The 17,092-nt window shown below is 47.2% G+C and overlaps 1 protein-coding gene across 1 annotated transcript; it reads left to right on the top strand.

Moving 5' to 3' along the window:
* Positions 1–1,544: 1,544 nt before the first annotated feature.
* LOC110521137 (F-box and leucine-rich repeat protein 22) lies at positions 1,545–13,467 on the top strand. Its single transcript, XM_036969202.2, has 2 exons — positions 1,545–2,336; positions 12,114–13,467. Exons 1-2 carry the CDS (start codon positions 1,960–1,962, stop codon positions 12,469–12,471), a joined length of 735 nt encoding a protein of 244 aa, XP_036825097.1. The 5' UTR covers positions 1,545–1,959; the 3' UTR covers positions 12,472–13,467.
* Positions 13,468–17,092: the final 3,625 nt, after the last annotated feature.

Genomic DNA, 17,092 nt, shown 5'->3' with positions numbered 1-17,092 from the left:
CAATCAGCATCACTGTAGCTGTTCTACCCCCCCCCCCCCCTGCTCTCCCTCCTCAACCAACCACATCCTGTTCAACCCACCACCCCCCCTGCTCTCCCTCCTCAACCAACCACATCCTGTTCAACCCACCACTCCCCCTGCTCTCCCTCCTCAACCAACCACATCCTGTTCAACCCACCACTCCCCCTGCTCTCCCTTTTCAACCAACCACATCCTGTTCTCCTGTTCAATTAATTTTCCTCCACACTGAAAAGGACTACATGTATACCTCATCTCAGTGCAGCATGGTCCAAGGCCTCATGGTCGGTCCAAGGCCTCATGGTCGGTCCAAGGCCTCATGGTCGGTCCAAGGCCTTCCAACAGGGTTCTTCGGCTGTCACCAAAGGAGAACACTTTTTGGTTCCAGGTAGAAATCCTTTTGGATCCATGTAGAACCCTCTGTGGAATGGAGCCCAAAAGGGTTCTACCTAGAAACAGAAGGGGTTCTACCTGGAGCCAAAAGGGTTCTACCTAGAAACAGAAGGGGTTCTACCTGGAGCCAAAAAGGGTTCTACCTAGAAACAGAAGGGGTTCTACCTGGAGCCAAAAGGGTTCTACCTAGAAACAGAAGGGGTTCTACCTGGAGCCAAAAGGGTTCTACCTAGAAACAGAAGGGGTTCTACCTGGAGCCAAAAAGGGTTCTACCTAGAAACAGAAGGGGTTCTACCTGGAGCCAAAAGGGTTCTACCTAGAAACAGAAGGGATTCTACCTGGAGCCAAAAGGGTTCTACCTGGAGCCAAAAGGGTTCTACCTAGAAACAGAAGGGGTTCTACCTGGAGCCAAAACTTGTTCTACCTGGAACCAAAAAGGGTTACCCTATGGTGACAGTGGAATAATCCTGTTTGTAGATGGATGAAAGGGTGCTAAGTGTAGGCCTGTATTGCAGTGGTGGTTCTGTGGTTTACTGTAAAGAAAATAATAGGTGGTGGGGAGTTAATCAGAAATACTATGAAACATCCCCACTTTTGGCACACATTTGCAAGCAGGTAACGTAACCTATGTGTGCTTGAGGCATGTGTGATCACAGGACCAAGCGTGCAACGCCGTCATCAAGGCAAAGGATGGCTATTTGAAGAACCTCGAATATAAAATATATTTTTGATTTGTTTGACACGTTGTTGGTTACTACATGATTCCATATGTGTGATTTCATAGATGTCTTCACCATTGTTCTGCAATGTAGAAAATAGTAATAAAATAAAGAAAACCCTGGAATGAGTTGGTGTTCTAGAACCCTGGAATGAGTTGGTGTTCTAGAACCCTGGAATGAGTTGGTGTCCAAACTGTTGACTGGTAGTGTACATGTTCAGGCTGATGTATGTTTCAATCAATAAATCAAATGTATTTATGAAGCCCTTTTTTACATCAGCTGATGTCTCAAAGTGCTGTACAGAAACCCAGCCTAAAACCACAAACAGCAAGCAATGCAGATGTAGAAGCACAGTGGCTAGGAATTCTGGGAGATTCTGGGCCTCTACGCTAGTGTAAACATCTGTCCCTGTCCAGAGAGCCATAACCTGTGGAGGAAACAGGTTGACAGATGGGAGAGAGGGGTTTGTGTGTGTGTGTCTGTCTCTCACATAGGGAGTGTGTGTCTTAGCTCACACACTTCTCTCTCTGACAGCTCCACCAAACAGTTGGCCTCCACCTCCCAAAATAACCTCCATTCCACAGCCATATATGTCCAGCAGCAACTGTGTTACCCTCGAGCCCCCCACCCTGCTCCAAGCTCTCAGCCTGTGCTGAGAAGGCATCATATATCCAGGCAGGACAATACAGTCGATTTGCTGCTGCCTCATTGTAGCCTGGAGGCAGCTGGTCAGTGGTAAGCTTTGGGGACCCGAGGATCAGACGAGGCCTCTCTCTGTCCATCGGAGCCTGGTCAGCCAGTCTTTCTGTGTCTGTCTCACCGTGCAACCATGGACGCCAGCACCACCAAGCTCATCCAGCCCACTACGGACCTCACCATCACCCAGTTGAACCAGGAGTGTCTCCTCCACCTCCTCTCCTACCTGGATAAAGACAGTTGTAGGTCTTTCTCCCTGACCTGCCATCGGCTCAGAGAGGTCTACTTGGACCCCAGGCTGTGGTCACTGCTCTTGTTCCACTCCCCCTCTGAGCTGAGGAGAGAGAACTATGTGTTAGGATCGTCGCTGCGCTATCTGGCTGTCACCTGGCACAGCTCCAGGGTCAAGGTCTGTAACATAGAGGACTGGATGAAGAATCAGTTCCAGAAGGATCTCTGTAGTAAACATGAGAGTCTGGTCAGCAGCTTCCTAGAACGTGTCTGTACCATGTAAGTAAATATCTGTTTATATATGTTAACATGTGTTTCTGTTAACCTGTGTTTTTGTTAACCTGTGTTTCTGTTAACCTGTGTTTCTGTTTATATATGTTAACCTGTGTTTTTGTTAACCTGTGTTTCTGTTTATATATGTTAACCTGTGTTTCTGTTTATATATGTTAACCTGTGTTTCTGTTTATATATGTTAACCTGTGTTTCTGTTTTATATATGTTAACCTGTGTTTCTGTTAACCTGTGTTTCTGTTAACCTGTGTTTATGTTTATATATGTTAACCTGTGTTTCTGTTAACCTGTGTTTCTGTTAACCTGTGTTTCTGTTTTATATATGTTAACCTGTGTTTCTGTTTATATATGTTAACCTGTGTTTCTGTTAACCTGTGTTTCTGTTAACCTGTGTTTCTGTTTATATATGTTAACCTGTGTTTCTGTTAACCTGTGTTTCTGTTTATATATGTTAACCTGTGTTTCTGTTAACCTGTGTTTCTGTTTATATGTGTTAACCTGTGTTTCTGTTAACCTGTGTTTTTGTTTATATGTGTTAACCTGTGTTTCTGTTTATATATGTTAACCTGTGTTTCTGTTAACCTGTGTTTCTGTTTATATATGTTAACCTGTGTTTCTGTTTTATATATGTTAACCTGTGTTTCTGTTAACCTGTGTTTTTGTTTATATATGTTAACCTGTGTTTCTGTTTTATATATGTTAACCTGTGTTTCTGTTTATATATGTTAACCTGTGTTTCTGTTTATATATGTTAACCTGTGTTTCTGTTTCTATATGTTAACCTGTGTTTCTGTTTATATATGTTAACCTGTGTTTCTGTTTTATATATGTTAACCTGTGTTTCTGTTAACCTGTGTTTTTGTTTATATATGTTAACCTGTGTTTCTGTTTTATATATGTTAACCTGTGTTTCTGTTTATATATGTTAACCTGTGTTTCTGTTTATATATGTTAACCTGTGTTTCTGTTTATATGTGTTAACCTGTGTTTCTGTTTATATACAGGGCATTCAGAAAGTATACAGACCCCTGGACTTTTTCCACATTTTGTTTTGTAACAGCCTTATTCTAAAATGGATTAAATAAAGATCCTCGTCGATCTACTCACACAACCTCATAATGACAACGCTAAAACAGGTTATTAGAAATGTTTATGAATTTATAAAAAAATAAAAAACATACTGTATTCAGACCCTTTGCTAGGAGACTCGAAATTGAGCTCAGATGCATACTGTTTCCATGGATCATCCTTGATGTTTCTACAACTTGATTTGAGTCCAACTGTTGTAAATTCAATTGATTGGACATGATTTGGAAAGGCACACACCTGTCTCTATAAGGTCCCACAGTTGACAGTACATGTCAGAGCAAAAACCAAGCCATGAGGTGGAAGGAATTGTCCGTAGAGCTCCAAGACAGGATTGTGTCGAGGCACAGATCTGGGGAAGGGTACCAAACAATGTCTGCAGCATTGAAGGTCCTCAAGAACACACTGCCCTCCATCATTCTTAAATGGAAGAAGTTTGGAACCACCAAGACTCTTCCTAGAGCTGCCTGCCCTCCCAAACTGAGTAATCGGAGAAGGGCCTTAGTCAGGGAGGTGACCAAGAACCCGATGGTCCCTCTGACAGAGCTCCAGAGTTCCTCAGTGGAGATGGTTGTCCTTCTGAAGGTTCTCCCATCTCTGCAGCACTCCACCAATCAGGCCTTTATGGCAGATTGGCCAGACATAAGCCACTCCTCAGTAAAAGGCACATGAAAGCCTGCTTGGAGTTTGCCAAAAGGCACCTAAAGACTCTCACACCATGAGAAACAAGATTGTCTGGTCTGATGAAACCAAGAGTAAACTCTGGCCTGAATTCCAACCGGCACGTCTGGAGGAAACCTGGCACCATCCGTACAGTGAAGCATGGTGGTGCCCAAAAAAGGTGTGTGTGTGTGTGTGTGTAAGTAAAGAAATAAAACAACAGTAAAAAGACATTTGAAAAAAGAGTAGCAAGGCTATATACAGACACCTGTTAGTCAGGCTTATTGAGGTAGTAGGTATCGTTAAAGTGACTGTGCATATATGATGAACACAGAGTAGCAGAAGCGTAAAAAGAGGGGTTGGCGGGTGGTGGGACACAATGCTTTGCACACTCTTGGCATTCTCTCAACCAGCTTCATGAGATAGTCACCTGGATTGCATTTCAATTAACAGATGTGTCTTAAGCTAATTTGTGGAATTTCTTTCCTTCTTCGCCGGGTCTTGCTTGTTAGTGCAGAATAACTGATGAATTTACTATCTCTGAAGAGTGCTCTGAAATTGGAGTAGATTGCTAGCCAGAGTGAATTTGCAAATGCGAGAGATGCTAACTGGATAAGTCGTTCAGCATAGCTAGCTATCTAGCTAGCAAAGTGATGGTCTTTTATTGCTAGCTAACCAAATGGCACGTACATCTCTTGCTGTAGCCAATGAAAAACGATAAGAGGACAGCCACCCACTCCTCCACTGACATGACGTCCTCCTAGCTGCTAGCAAGCTAACATTAGGCTCTGTGTTTTTAACTTGCTACATAAATAGATACGGTAGCATATTAGCCAAAGTTGGTTTTGTAGCATAAACTGGAAATGTGGTATTTTGGACTGATATTATCTGGAAAGTAGTTAAAACGCTGTCAGTTCCACTTTAAGGGTGGATGCATTAAGTCTCCAATATCTTATTTTTTGGGGTTGTTGTGCCGAGATCCAGATCTATCTACACTCGGACGTGGTCAGATATGACTGGGGCGTGGTCAGATATGACTAGGGCGTGGTCAGATATGACTGGGGCGTGGTCAGATATGACTGGGGCGTGGTCAGATATGACTGGGGCGTGGTCAGATATGACTGGGGCGTGGGTCAGATATGACTGGGGCGTGGGTCAGATATGACTGGGGCGTGGTCAGATATGACTGGGGCGTGGTCAGATATGACTGGGGCGTGGGTCAGATATGACTGGGGCGTGGTCAGATATGACTGGGGCGTGGTCAGATATGACTGGGGCGTGGTCAGATATGACTGGGGCGTGGTCAGATATGACTGGGGCGTGGTCAGATATGACTGGGGCGTTTTTGTTTATAAGGATGACACTGCCTCTTTTGTTTGAACTAAAAGAAGAAAATTAAGTTTAGCATGCTCTGTTGCAGATAAATGTATCTTGTAAAATTTGCAATTGAAACCTGTTCCTTTTTGAAGAATGTTAGAATTGTCTTCCACTTGACTATAGAAAGCCCTCTTGTTGATAGTAAAGTCGAATTAAAATGAAAACAGTTGAAATTATGGAATTTTCTGACTTTCAGCACCATGAGCTGTCCATTTCCGATGCAAATAGCCCGGGTAGCCATTTGATTAGATGTTCAGGAGTCTTGTGGCTTGGGGGTAGAAGCTGTTAAGAAGCCTTTTGTACCTAGACTTGGTGCTTGGTACCGCTTGCCGTGTGGTAACAGAGAGAACAGTCTATTACTAGGGTGGCTGGAGTCTTTGACACATTTTTGGGCCTTCCTCTGACACTGCCTGGTAGAGAGGTCCTGGATGGCAGGAAGCTTGGCCCCAGTGATGTACTGGGCCGTACGCATTACTTCGTTAATATTAGATTTCGTGCACCAGCTGTTTACAAATATACATAAACCGCCACCCCTTGTCTTACCGGAGGCAGCTTTTCTTTCCGGGGGCAGCGTAAACCCAGCCAGCTATCCATGTCATCGTTCAGCCACGACTCTGTGAAACATAAGATATTACAGTTTGTAATGTCCTTTTGGTAGAATATTCGTGATCATAGCTCCTCCATTTTGTTATCCAATGATTCGTTGGCTAATAAGACTGATGGTAGAGGCAGATTACCCACTTGCAGTCGGATCCTTACAAGGCACCCCGACCTACGACCCCGATATCTCTGTCTCTTCTTCATGCGAATCACAGGGATTTGGCCCTTGTCGGGTGTCTGAAGTAAATCCTTCGTTAAAAATCTTCGTCCAGCACAAGGTGAGTAATCGCTGTCCTGATATCCAGAAGCTCTTTTTGGTCATAAGAGACGGTGGCAGAAACATTATGTACATCCTACTGCTGCTGCCATCAGTTACTGTCTGTCTCTTTCACACACACTCTCTGAGAGAAACGCAGGGGCTCCCCCCAGGACACTTGTCAGCCTGTCTCCAGACCAGACTAGCAGGAACAGGTTGTAGGTATGTTGGAGGAGCAACAGCTGCTCTCTAGCTTCCTGACATCCCAGGTGAGCTGGTCTTGCTACAGTTACTGAGAGTCTGTCTGTGGGCTCTACGGGGCTCATTGTTTTAAGTGGTATTGTTTCTGTGTCCTGAAGGCTGTTGAGGTCACAGCTGTGAGATGACCGAGGGGAGTGTTGCCTGTAAGATAAATCCTCTTCAACCCCCTAGAGAAGCACGTCTGTTGAATGTGAGAAATCCTCTTCAACCCCCTAGAGAAGAACGTCAGATAAAAACACAATATAACAGAAAAAACACAGTGATCTCCCGAAGTATTGGGACAGTGACAATTTGTTTAGGCTCTGTACTCCATCACTTTGGATTTGAAAAGACTCAATGAATATGAGGTTAAAGTGCAGACTGTCATCCATATTGGGTACATATATAACTATATATAACATATATATATAACTGTTTAGAAACTAAAGCACCTTTTGTACACAGAATATAATGTAGAATAGAACACTAATACATTCATGTGGAAGCTATTGTGATTATGGATAATCCTGAATGAATCGTCAATAATGATGCATGAGGAAGAGCCTTATTCTAACCCCTTATTCTAACACAAATATTCTAACCCCTAAGACATGCTAACCTCTCACCATTACCAATAACAGGGAGTGGTTAGCATTTTATATCGTACCCCCAAGACATGCTAACCTCTCACCATTACAATAACAGGGGAGGTTAGCATTACATATCATACCTCCAAGACATGCTAACCTCTCACCATTACAATAACAGTGGAGGTTAGCATTATATATCATACCTCCAAGACATAGTAACCTCTCACCATTACCAATAACAGGGGAGGTTAGCATTTTATATCGAACCCCCAAGACATGCTAACCTCTTACCATTACAATAACAGGGGAGGTTAGCATTTTATATCATACCCCCAAGACATGCTAACCTCTCACCATTACAATAACAGGGGAGGTTAGCATTTTATATCGTACCCCCAAGACATGCTAACCTCTCACCATTACCAATAACAGGGGAGGTTAGCATTTTATATCGTACCCCCAAGACATAGTAACCTCTCACCATTACCAATAACAGGGGAGGTTAGCATTTTATATCATACCCCTAAGACATGCTAACCTCTCACCATTACAATAACAGGGGAGGTTAGCATTTTATATCGTACCCCCAAGACATGCTAACCTCTAACCAAAGACAGTTGCTTCTCAAATGGCACCCTATTCCCTATATAGTGCACTACATTTGACAAGGGCCCATTGAGCTCTGGTAAATAGTAATGTAGGGAATATTTGGGACACAGTCCATAGTTTCACCACTAGGAGGCAGTGTTGAAATGCCTAAAGGTGAATGGGAGGGTCACTGTTGACTTGTTTTGGACTTCAGTCTTATTGATAGGAGCAAAAATAGTTTCGGTTCTGAATTAAAAGGGCCAATTATTATAATTGTTTTGACTTTATACCGATTTTTATTTGAGGTGTTTTATACTTTTTGTGTGGTTGGGTTTTATACTGAGATTTGATTATTTGTTTTAATGTTTGTTTTATTAAACACTAACTGTGGATGACACAGTTGAGGTCCCTAACTGAATGTAAGCCTGTCTCTCTCAATGTTATATAAACTGATTGAGTCATTCACATGTAACGCCTCACGTTTCATTCCCAGAAAACAACAGTGCAGTGCAGGCTATGTTGGACCAATTCCCTTTTGAACACATTAAGTTGCTCACTTTACTGGACTCTGTGGATATGGACTGTAGTGCAGAGTTTCCAACATGTTCTCTGTGAGGGGGAAAGGGGAGAGGTCGAGGGGGAGAGGGCAAGGGGAGGAGGGGGAGAGGGCAAGGGGAGGAGGGGAGAGGGCAAGGGGAGGAGGGGAGAGGGCAAGGGGAGGAGGGGAGAGGGCAAGGGGAGGAGGGGAGAGGGAATGGGGAGGAGGGGGAGAGGGAATGGGGAGGAGGGGGAGAGGGAATGGGGAGGAGGGGGAGAGGGCAAGGGGAGGAGGGGAGAGGGAATGGGGAGGAGGGGGAGAGGGAATGGGGAGGAGGGGGAGAGGGAATGGGGAGGAGGGGGAGAGGGAATGGGGAGGAGGGGGAGAGGGAATGGGGAGGAAGGGGAGAGGGAATGGGGAGGAGGGGAGAGGGAATGGGGAGGAGGGGGAGAGGGAATGGGGAGGAGGGGGAGAGGGAATGGGGAGGAGGGGGAGAGGGAATGGGGAGGAGGGGAGAGGGAATGGGGAGGAGGGGGAGAGGGAATGGGGAGGAGGGGGAGAGGGAATGGGGAGGAGGGGAGAGGGCATGGGGAGGAGGACGAGAGGGCATGGGGAGGAAGGGGAGAGGGCAAGGGGAGGAGGGGAAGAGGGAATGGGGAGGAGGGGAGAGGGCAAGGGGAGGAGGGGGAGAGGGCATGGGGAGGAGGGGGAGAGGGCAAGGGGAGGAGGGGGAGAGGGCAAGGGGAGGAGGGGGAGAGGGCAAGGGGAGGAGGGGAGAGGGCATAGGGAGGAGGGGAGAGGGCAAGGGGAGGAGGGGGAGAGGGCAAGGGGAGGAGGGGGAGAGGTCATGGGGAGGAGGGGAGAGGGCAAGGGGAGGAGGGGAGAGGGCAAGGGGAGGAGGGGAGAAGACAAGGGGAGGAGGGGAGAGGGCATGGGGAGGAGGGGAAGGGGGGGGGAGGGAAATAGTTTTTCCCCCTCATCATTCCATACACAATACCCCATAATGACAAAGCAAAAACAGGTTTTTAGAATAAATCAACTGAAATATCACATTTACATAAGTATTCAGACCCTTTACTCAGTACTTTGTTAAAGCGCTTTTGGCAGTGATGACAGCCTAGAGTTTTCTTTGGCATGACACTACAAGCTTGGCACACCTGTATTTGGGGAGTTTCTCCCATTCTTCTCTGCAGATCCTCTCAAGCTCTGTCAGGTTGGATGGGGAGCGTCGCTGCACAGCTATTTTCATCAGGGATCTCACTGTACTTTGCTCCTTTCAGCTTTCTCTTGATCCTGACTAGTCTCCCAGTCCCGGCCGCTGAAAAACATCTCCACAGCATGATGCTGCCACCACCATCCTTCACTGTAGGGATGGTGCCAGGTTTCCTTTAGATGTGACACTTGGCATTCAGGCCAATGAGTTTATTCTTGGTTTCATTAGATCAGAGAATATTTAGGTGCTTTTTGGCAAACTCCAAGCGGTCTGTCGTGTCCTTTTAGTGAGGAGTAGCTTCCGTCTGGCCACTCTACCTGATTTGGTGGAGTGCTGCAGAGATGTATGTCCTTCTGGAAGGCTCTCCCTTCTCCACAGAGGAACTCTGGAGCTCTGTCATAGTGAATAAGGTATTTCTGTTTTATATTTTTAGTACATTTTGTAAAAAAAAATTCACTTTGTCATTATAAGGTATTAATACAATACAATAAGGTATTGTGATGTCATTAGGGGCGATTGTGATGTCATTATGGGAGGTTGTGATGTCATTATGGGGGGTTTAGATTGATGAGGAAAAACATTGATTTAATCCCTTTTAGAATAAGGCTGTAACGTAACAAAATGTGAAAGTCAAGGGGTCTGAATACTTTCTGAAGGCACTCTGTATGTATAGGTTGTTCAGTGTAATATTAATACAATGTATTTATATAGTGCTTTTCAAGGACCCAGCATCGCTTAACAGCCTTAAGAGTCTATTGACACACCCTTGTATAGGCATCCGCCTATATAGGCCTTCTGTGCCTTCTGTGCTACAGTGGTGTTTGTCTTTTCACAAAAAAATGTCTGTAGCGTCCGAATGGTTTGGCTGTTTTGCTCTACAACCCCCACAACCCCAATGGGACTCCTCCTCTGAAGTCGATAATTCTAATGCTGCAACCTCTGTCTGAAACGAACTGATATGACCCCACTGTGGAATGGGGAGGCTCTCACAAACACGATGGTGTTCTCCATGTTCCTCTACGACCCCCACAAGTGTCACGGGACTCTGAAGGTGACCCGTACAAATGTAGGAAGAAGTGTCACGGGACTCTGAAGGTGACCCGTACAAATGTAGGAAGTAGTGTCACGGGACTCTGAAGGTGACCCGTACAAATGTAGGAAGTAGTGTCACGGGACTCTGAAGGTGACCCGTACAAATGTAGGAAGTAGTGTCACGGGACTCTGAAGGTGACCCGTACAAATGTAGGAAGTAGTGTCACGGGACTCTGAAGGTGACCCGTACAAATGTAGGAAGTAGTGTCACGGGACTCTGAAGGTGACCCGTACAAATGTAGGAAGTAGTTTTGTGTCATCAAAAAAAGGGTTTAAAAATGTGCAAAAAAATATGGATATTTCCTCAGCTTTATTATATGTTTTAGACAAAGGAGAGACACTTTTTTTGCCATTAATATGAATGTGTTATTCAATGCGTTTCTATTGGCTATAGTAGTATGACCATCTTAACATATTATTTTATCTTAGTACCAGCCTTAACCTGGTATCTTGTCCTTCCTCCCTCCAGGTCTGGTTAGTTTAGTATCAGCCTTAACCTGGTCTCTTCCTCCCTCCAGGTCTGGTTAGTTTAGTACCAGCCTTAACCTGGTATCTTGTCCTTCCTCCCTCCAGGTCTTGTTAGTTTAGTACCAGCCTTAACCTGGTCTCTTCCTCCCTCCAGGTCTTGTTAGTTTAGTACCAGCCTTAACCTGGTCTCTTTCTCCCTCCAGGTCTTGTTAGTTTAGTACCAGCCTTAACCTGGTCTCTTCCTCCCTCCAGGTCTGGTTAGTTAACCTGGTCTCTTCCTCCCTCCAGGTCTGGTTAGTGTAGTACCAGCCTTAACCTGGTCTCTTCCTCCCTCCAGGTCTTGTTAGTTTAGTACCAGCCTTAACCTGGTCTCTTCCTCCCTCCAGGTCTTGTTAGTGTAGTACCAGCCTTAACCTGGTCTCTTCCTCCCTCCAGGTCTGGTTAGTTACTCTGGTCTCTTCCTCCCTCCAGGTCTTGTTAGAGTAGTACCAGCCTTAACCTGGTCTCTTCCTCCCTCCAGGTCTGGTTAGTTACTCTGGTCTCTTCCTCCCTCCAGGTCTGGTTAGTTTAGTACCAGCCTTAACCTGGTCTCTTCCTCCCTCCAGGTCTGGTTGGTTTAGTACCAGCCTTAACCTGGTCTCTTCCTTCCTCCATGTCTGGTTAGTTAACCTGGTCTCTTCCTCCCTCCAGGTCTGGTTAGTTTAGTACCAGCCTTAACCTGGTCTCTTCCTCCCTCCAGGTCTGGTTAGTTAACATGGTCTCTTCCTCCCTCCAGGTCTGGTTAGTTTAGTACCAGCCTTAACCTGGTCTCTTCCTCCCTCCAGGTCTTTGACTGTTACTGTAGATCATGTTATGTATGCTTTATTTACCACACTATTTACCTACTAGCACTAACTTTTCTGATACCGTCTTTATTGAGGAAAACATTACTACGTACTGTGATTATGTGGTTGTTTCACCTAGCTATCTTAAGATGAATTCATTAACTAAGTCTCTCTTTAAGAACGCCTGCTAAATTACTACAACGTCAAATATACATGATTCTTCCTTTCTCCAGGTGTCCTAACCTGCTGTCCCTGACCCTGTCTGGCTGCGGGCATATCTCAGACCAGGAAGTGATCTGTGTTCTGCAGAGCTGCAGCCGCCTCCGCTCCCTCCATCTGGAGAACTGTGTCCGGGTCACAGACCTGACCCTGCAGGCCCTGGTGCTCCACGGGGCCGGCCTCCACCAGGTCACAGTGGACTTCTGCCGTAATGTTACCCAGGCAGGGCTGGAGATGATCCGGGAAAGACGGCCGGACATTAGGCTGACCGCTGAGAGGAGCGCAGGGATGATACCTGATAGTAAACCGGACAAGAGGACGCAGCTACCACTCAGACGGAGACTTATGCAGAAGGTCCTAATGTTCTCCTGATGACATCACTACAGTTCCCCTGATGAGGCTGTGTCTCTATGGGCCCTGGTTAAAAAGAGTGCACTACATGGGGAATAGGGAGCTATTTAGGAATAGAGTGCCATTTGGGAGACAAACCTACTGCTGAAGAAGGTCCTGCAGTTGTCATGATGAGAGGCCATGGTTGTGTCCCAAATGGTACCTTATTCCTTATATAGTGTACTGCTTTAGACCAGAACCCAATATGGACTGCTGAAGGTTCTTCAGTTCTCCTAATGACCAGAACCCAATATGGACTGCTGAAGGTTCTTCAGTTATCCTAATGACCAGAACCCAATATGGACTGCTGAAGGTTCTTCAGTTATCCTTATGACCAGAACCCAATATGGACTGCTGAAGGTTCTTCAGTTCTCCTGATGACCAGAACCCAATATGGACTGCTGAAGGTTCTTCAGTTCTCCTGATGACCAGAACCCAATATGGACTGCTGAAGGTTCTTCAGTTCTCCTGATGACCAGAACCCAATATGGACTGCTGAAGGTTCTTCAGTTCTCCTGATGACCATAGACTTAACCACAGACATCTTCTTCTCAAATAGCACCCTATTCCCTATATAGTGCATTACATTTGACAAGGGCCCATTGAGCTCTGGTAAATAGTAATGTAGGGAATATTTGGGACACAGTCCATAGTTTCACCACTAGGAGGCAGTGTTGAAATGCCTAAAGGTGAATGGGAGGGTCACTGTTGACTTGTTTTGGACTTCAGTCTTATTGATAGGAGCAAAAATAGTTTCGGTTCTGAATTAAAAGGGCCAATTATTATAATTGTTTTGACTTTATACCGATTTTTATTTGAGGTGTTTTATACTTTTTGTGTGGTTGGGTTTTATACTGAGATTTAATGATTTGTTTTAATGTTTGTTTTATTAAACACTAACTGTGGATGACACAGTTGAGGTCCCTAACTGAATGTAAGCCTGTCTCTCTCAATGTTATATAAACTGTCATTCACATGTAACGCCTCACGTTTCATTCCCAGAAAACAACAGTACAGTGCAGGCTATGTTGGACCAATTCCCTTTTGAACACATTAAGTTGCTCACTTTACTGGACTCTGTGGATATGGACTGTAGTGCAGAGTTTCCAACATGTTCTCTGTGAAGGGGAAAGGGGAGAGGTCGAGGGGGAGAGGGCAAGGGGAGGAGGGGGAGAGGGCAAGGGGAGGAGGGGAGAGGGCAAGGGGAGGAGGGGAGAGGGCAAGGGGAGGAGGGGAGAGGGAATGGGGAGGAGGGGGAGAGGGCAAGGGGAGGAGGGGACAAGGGGAGGAGGGGAGAGGGAATGGGGAGGAGGGGGAGAGGGAATGGGGAGGAGGGGGAGAGGGAATGGGGAGGAGGGGGAGAGGGAATGGGGAGGAGGGGGAGAGGGAATGGGGAGGAGGGGGAGAGGGCAAGGGGAGGAGGGGAGAGGGAATGGGGAGGAGGGGGAGAGGGCAAGGGGAGGAGGGGAGAGGGAATGGGGAGGAGGGGGAGAGGGCAAGGGGAGGAGGGGACAAGGGGAGGAGGGGAGAGGGAATGGGGAGGAGGGGGAGAGGGAATGGGGAGGAGGGGGAGAGGGAATGGGGAGGAGGGGGAGAGGGAATGGGGAGGAGGGGGAGAGGGCATGGGGAGGAGGGGGAGAGGGAATGGGGAGGAGGGGGAGAGGGAATGGGGAGGAGGGGAGAGGGCAAGTGGAGGAGGGGGAGAGGGCATGGGGAGGAGGGGAGAGGGCAAGGGGAGGAGGGGGAGAGGGCAAGGGGAGGAGGGGGAGAGGGTAAGGGGAGGAGGGGGAGAGGGCAAGGGGAGGAGGGGGAGAGGGCAAGGGGAGGAGAGGGAGAGGGCAAGGGGAGGAGGGGAGAGGGCAAGGGGAGGAGGGGGAGAGGGCATGGGGAGGTGGGGAGAGGGCAAGGGGAGGAGGGGGAGAGGGCAAGGGGAGGAGGGGGAGAGGGCATGGGGAGGAGGGGAGAGGGCGAGGGGAGGAGGGGAGAGGGCAAGGGGAGGAGGGGAGGAGGGGAGAAGACAAGGGGAGGAGGGGGAGAGGGAATGGGGAGGAGGGGAAGGAGGGGGAGAGGGAAATAGTTTTTCCCCCTCATCATTCTATACACAATACCCCATAATGACAAAGCAAAAACAGGTTTTTAGAATAAATCAACTGAAATATCACATTTACATAAGTATTCAGACCCTTTACTCAGTACTTTGTTAAAGCGCTTTTGGCAGTGATGACAGCCTAGAGTTTTCTTTGGCATGACACTACAAGCTTGGCACACCTGTATTTGGGGAGTTTCTCCCATTCTTCTCTGCAGATCCTCTCAAGCTCTGTCAGGTTGGATGGGGAGCGTCGCTGCACAGCTATTTTCATCAGGGATCTCACTGTACTTTGCTCCGTTCAGCTTTCTCTTGATCCTGACTAGTCTCCCAGTCCCGGCCGCTGAAAAACATCTCCACAGCATGATGCTGCCACCACCATCCTTCACTGTAGGGATGGTGCCAGGTTTCCTTTAGATGTGACACTTGGCATTCAGGCCAATGAGTTTATTCTTGGTTTCATTAGATCAGAGAATATTTAGGTGCCTTTTGGCAAACTCCAAGCGGTCTGTCGTGTCCTTTTAGTGAGGAGTAGCTTCCGTCTGGCCACTCTACCTGATTTGGTGGAGTGCTCTCTTTCTCCCTCCAGGTCTTGTTAGTTTAGTACCAGCCTTAACCTGGTCTCTTTCTCTCTCCAGGTCTTGTTAGTTTAGTACCAGCCTTAACTTGGTCTCTTCCTCCCTCCAGGTCTGGTTAGTTAACCTGGTCTCTTCCTCCCTCCAGGTCTTGTTAGTTTAGTACCAGCCTTAACCTGGTCTCTTCCTCCCTCCAGGTCTTGTTAGTTTAGTACCAGCCTTAACCTGGTCTCTTCCTCCCTCCAGGTCTGGTTGGTTTAGTACCAGCCTTAACCTGGTCTCTTCCTCCCTCCAGGTCTTGTTAGTTTAGTACCAGCCTTAACCTGGTCTATTCCTCACTCCAGGTCTGGTTGGTTTAGTACCAGCCTTAACCTGGTCTCTTCCTCCCTCCAGGTCTTGTTAGTTTAGTACCAGCCTTAACCTGGTCTCTTCCTTCCTCCATGTCTGGTTAGTTAACCTGGTCTCTTCCTCCCTCCAGGTCTTGTTAGTGTAGTACCAGCCTTAACCTGGTCTCTTCCTCCCTCCAGGTCTGGTTGGTTTAGTACCAGCCTTAACCTGGTCTCTTCCTCCCTCCAGGTCTGGTTGGTTTAGTACCAGCCTTAACCTGGTCTCTTCCTTCCTCCATGTCTGGTTAGTTACTCTGGTCTCTTCCTCCCTCCAGGTCTGGTTAGTTTAGTACCAGCCTTAACCTGGTCTCTTCCTCCCTCCAGGTCTGGTTGGTTTAGTACCAGCCTTAACCTGGTCTCTTCCTTCCTCCATGTCTGGTTAGTTAACCTGGTCTCTTCCTCCCTCCAGGTCTTGTTAGTGTAGTACCAGCCTTAACCTGGTATCTTCCTCCCTCCAGGTCTTGTTAGTGTAGTACCAGCCTTAACCTGGTCTCTTCCTCCCTCCAGGTCTGGTTGGTTTAGTACCAGCCTTAACCTGGGCTCTTCCTCCCTCCAGGTCTTGTTAGTTTAGTACCAGCCTTAAACTGGTCTCTTGTCCTTCCTCCCTCCAGGTCTTGTTAGATTTGTACCAGCCTTAACCTGGTCTCTTCCTCCCTCCAGGTCTGGTTGGTTTAGTACCAGCCTTAACCTGGTCTCTTCCTCCCTCCAGGTCTTGTTAGTTTAGTACCAGCCTTAACCTGGTCTCTTCCTCCCTCCAGGTCTGGTTAGTTTAGTACCAGCCTTAACCTGGTCTCTTCCTCCCTCCAGGTCTGGTTAGTTTAGTACCAGCCTTAACCTGGTCTCTTCCTCCCTCCAGGTCTGGTTAGTTTAGTACCAGCCTTAACCTGGTCTCTTCCTCCCTCCAGGTCTGGTTAGTTTAGTAAAAGCCTTAACCTGGTCTCTTCCTTCCTCCATGTCTGGTTAGTTAACCTGGTCTCTTCCTCCCTCCAGGTTTTGTTAGTGTAGTACCAGCCTTAACCTGGTCTCTTCCTCCCTCTAGGTCTTGTTAGTGTAGTACCAGCCTTAACCTGGTCTCTTCCTCCCTCCAGGTCTTGTTAGTGTAGTACCAGCCTTAACCTGGTATCTTCCTCCCTCCAGGTCTTGTTAGTGTAGTACCAGCCTTAACCTGGTCTCTTCCTCCCTCCAGGTCTGGTTGGTTTAGTACCAGCCTTAACCTGGGCTCTTCCTCCCTCCAGGTCTTGTTAGTTTAGTACCAGCCTTAAACTGGTCTCTTGTCCTTCCTCCCTCCAGGTCTTGTTAGATTTGTACCAGCCTTAACCTGGTCTCTTCCTCCCTCCAGGTCTGGTTAGTTTAGTACCAGCCTTAACCTGGTCTCTTCCTCCCTCCAGGTCTGGTTGGTTTAGTACCAGCCTTAACCTGGTCTCTTCTTCCCTCCAGGTCTTGTTAGTGTAGTACCAGCCTTAACCTGGTCTCTTCCTCCCTCCAGGTCTGGTTAGTTTGGTACCAGCCTTAACCTGGTCTCTTCCTCCCTCCAGGTCTGGTTAGTTTGTTACCAG

This window comes from Oncorhynchus mykiss, chromosome 4 (genome assembly GCF_057628025.1).
Source record: "Oncorhynchus mykiss isolate SJ-2025 chromosome 4, ASM5762802v1, whole genome shotgun sequence".
Lineage (NCBI taxonomy): Eukaryota > Metazoa > Chordata > Actinopteri > Salmoniformes > Salmonidae > Oncorhynchus > Oncorhynchus mykiss.
Note: the sequence above shows the minus strand (reverse complement) of the source record. Positions and strands in the feature narration are given on the sequence as shown.

What these genes read in the sequence shown, in the direction of transcription:
- LOC110521137 (XM_036969202.2), top strand. Translation starts at nt 1,960, where the DNA reads ATGGACGCCAGCACCACCAAGCTCATCCAGCCCACTACGGACCTCACC. An exon ending in CTAGAACGTGTCTGTACCAT is followed by an intron (nt 2,337 to 12,113) that starts GTAAGTAAATAT and finishes TCCTTTCTCCAG; the next exon opens with GTGTCCTAACCTGCTGTCCC.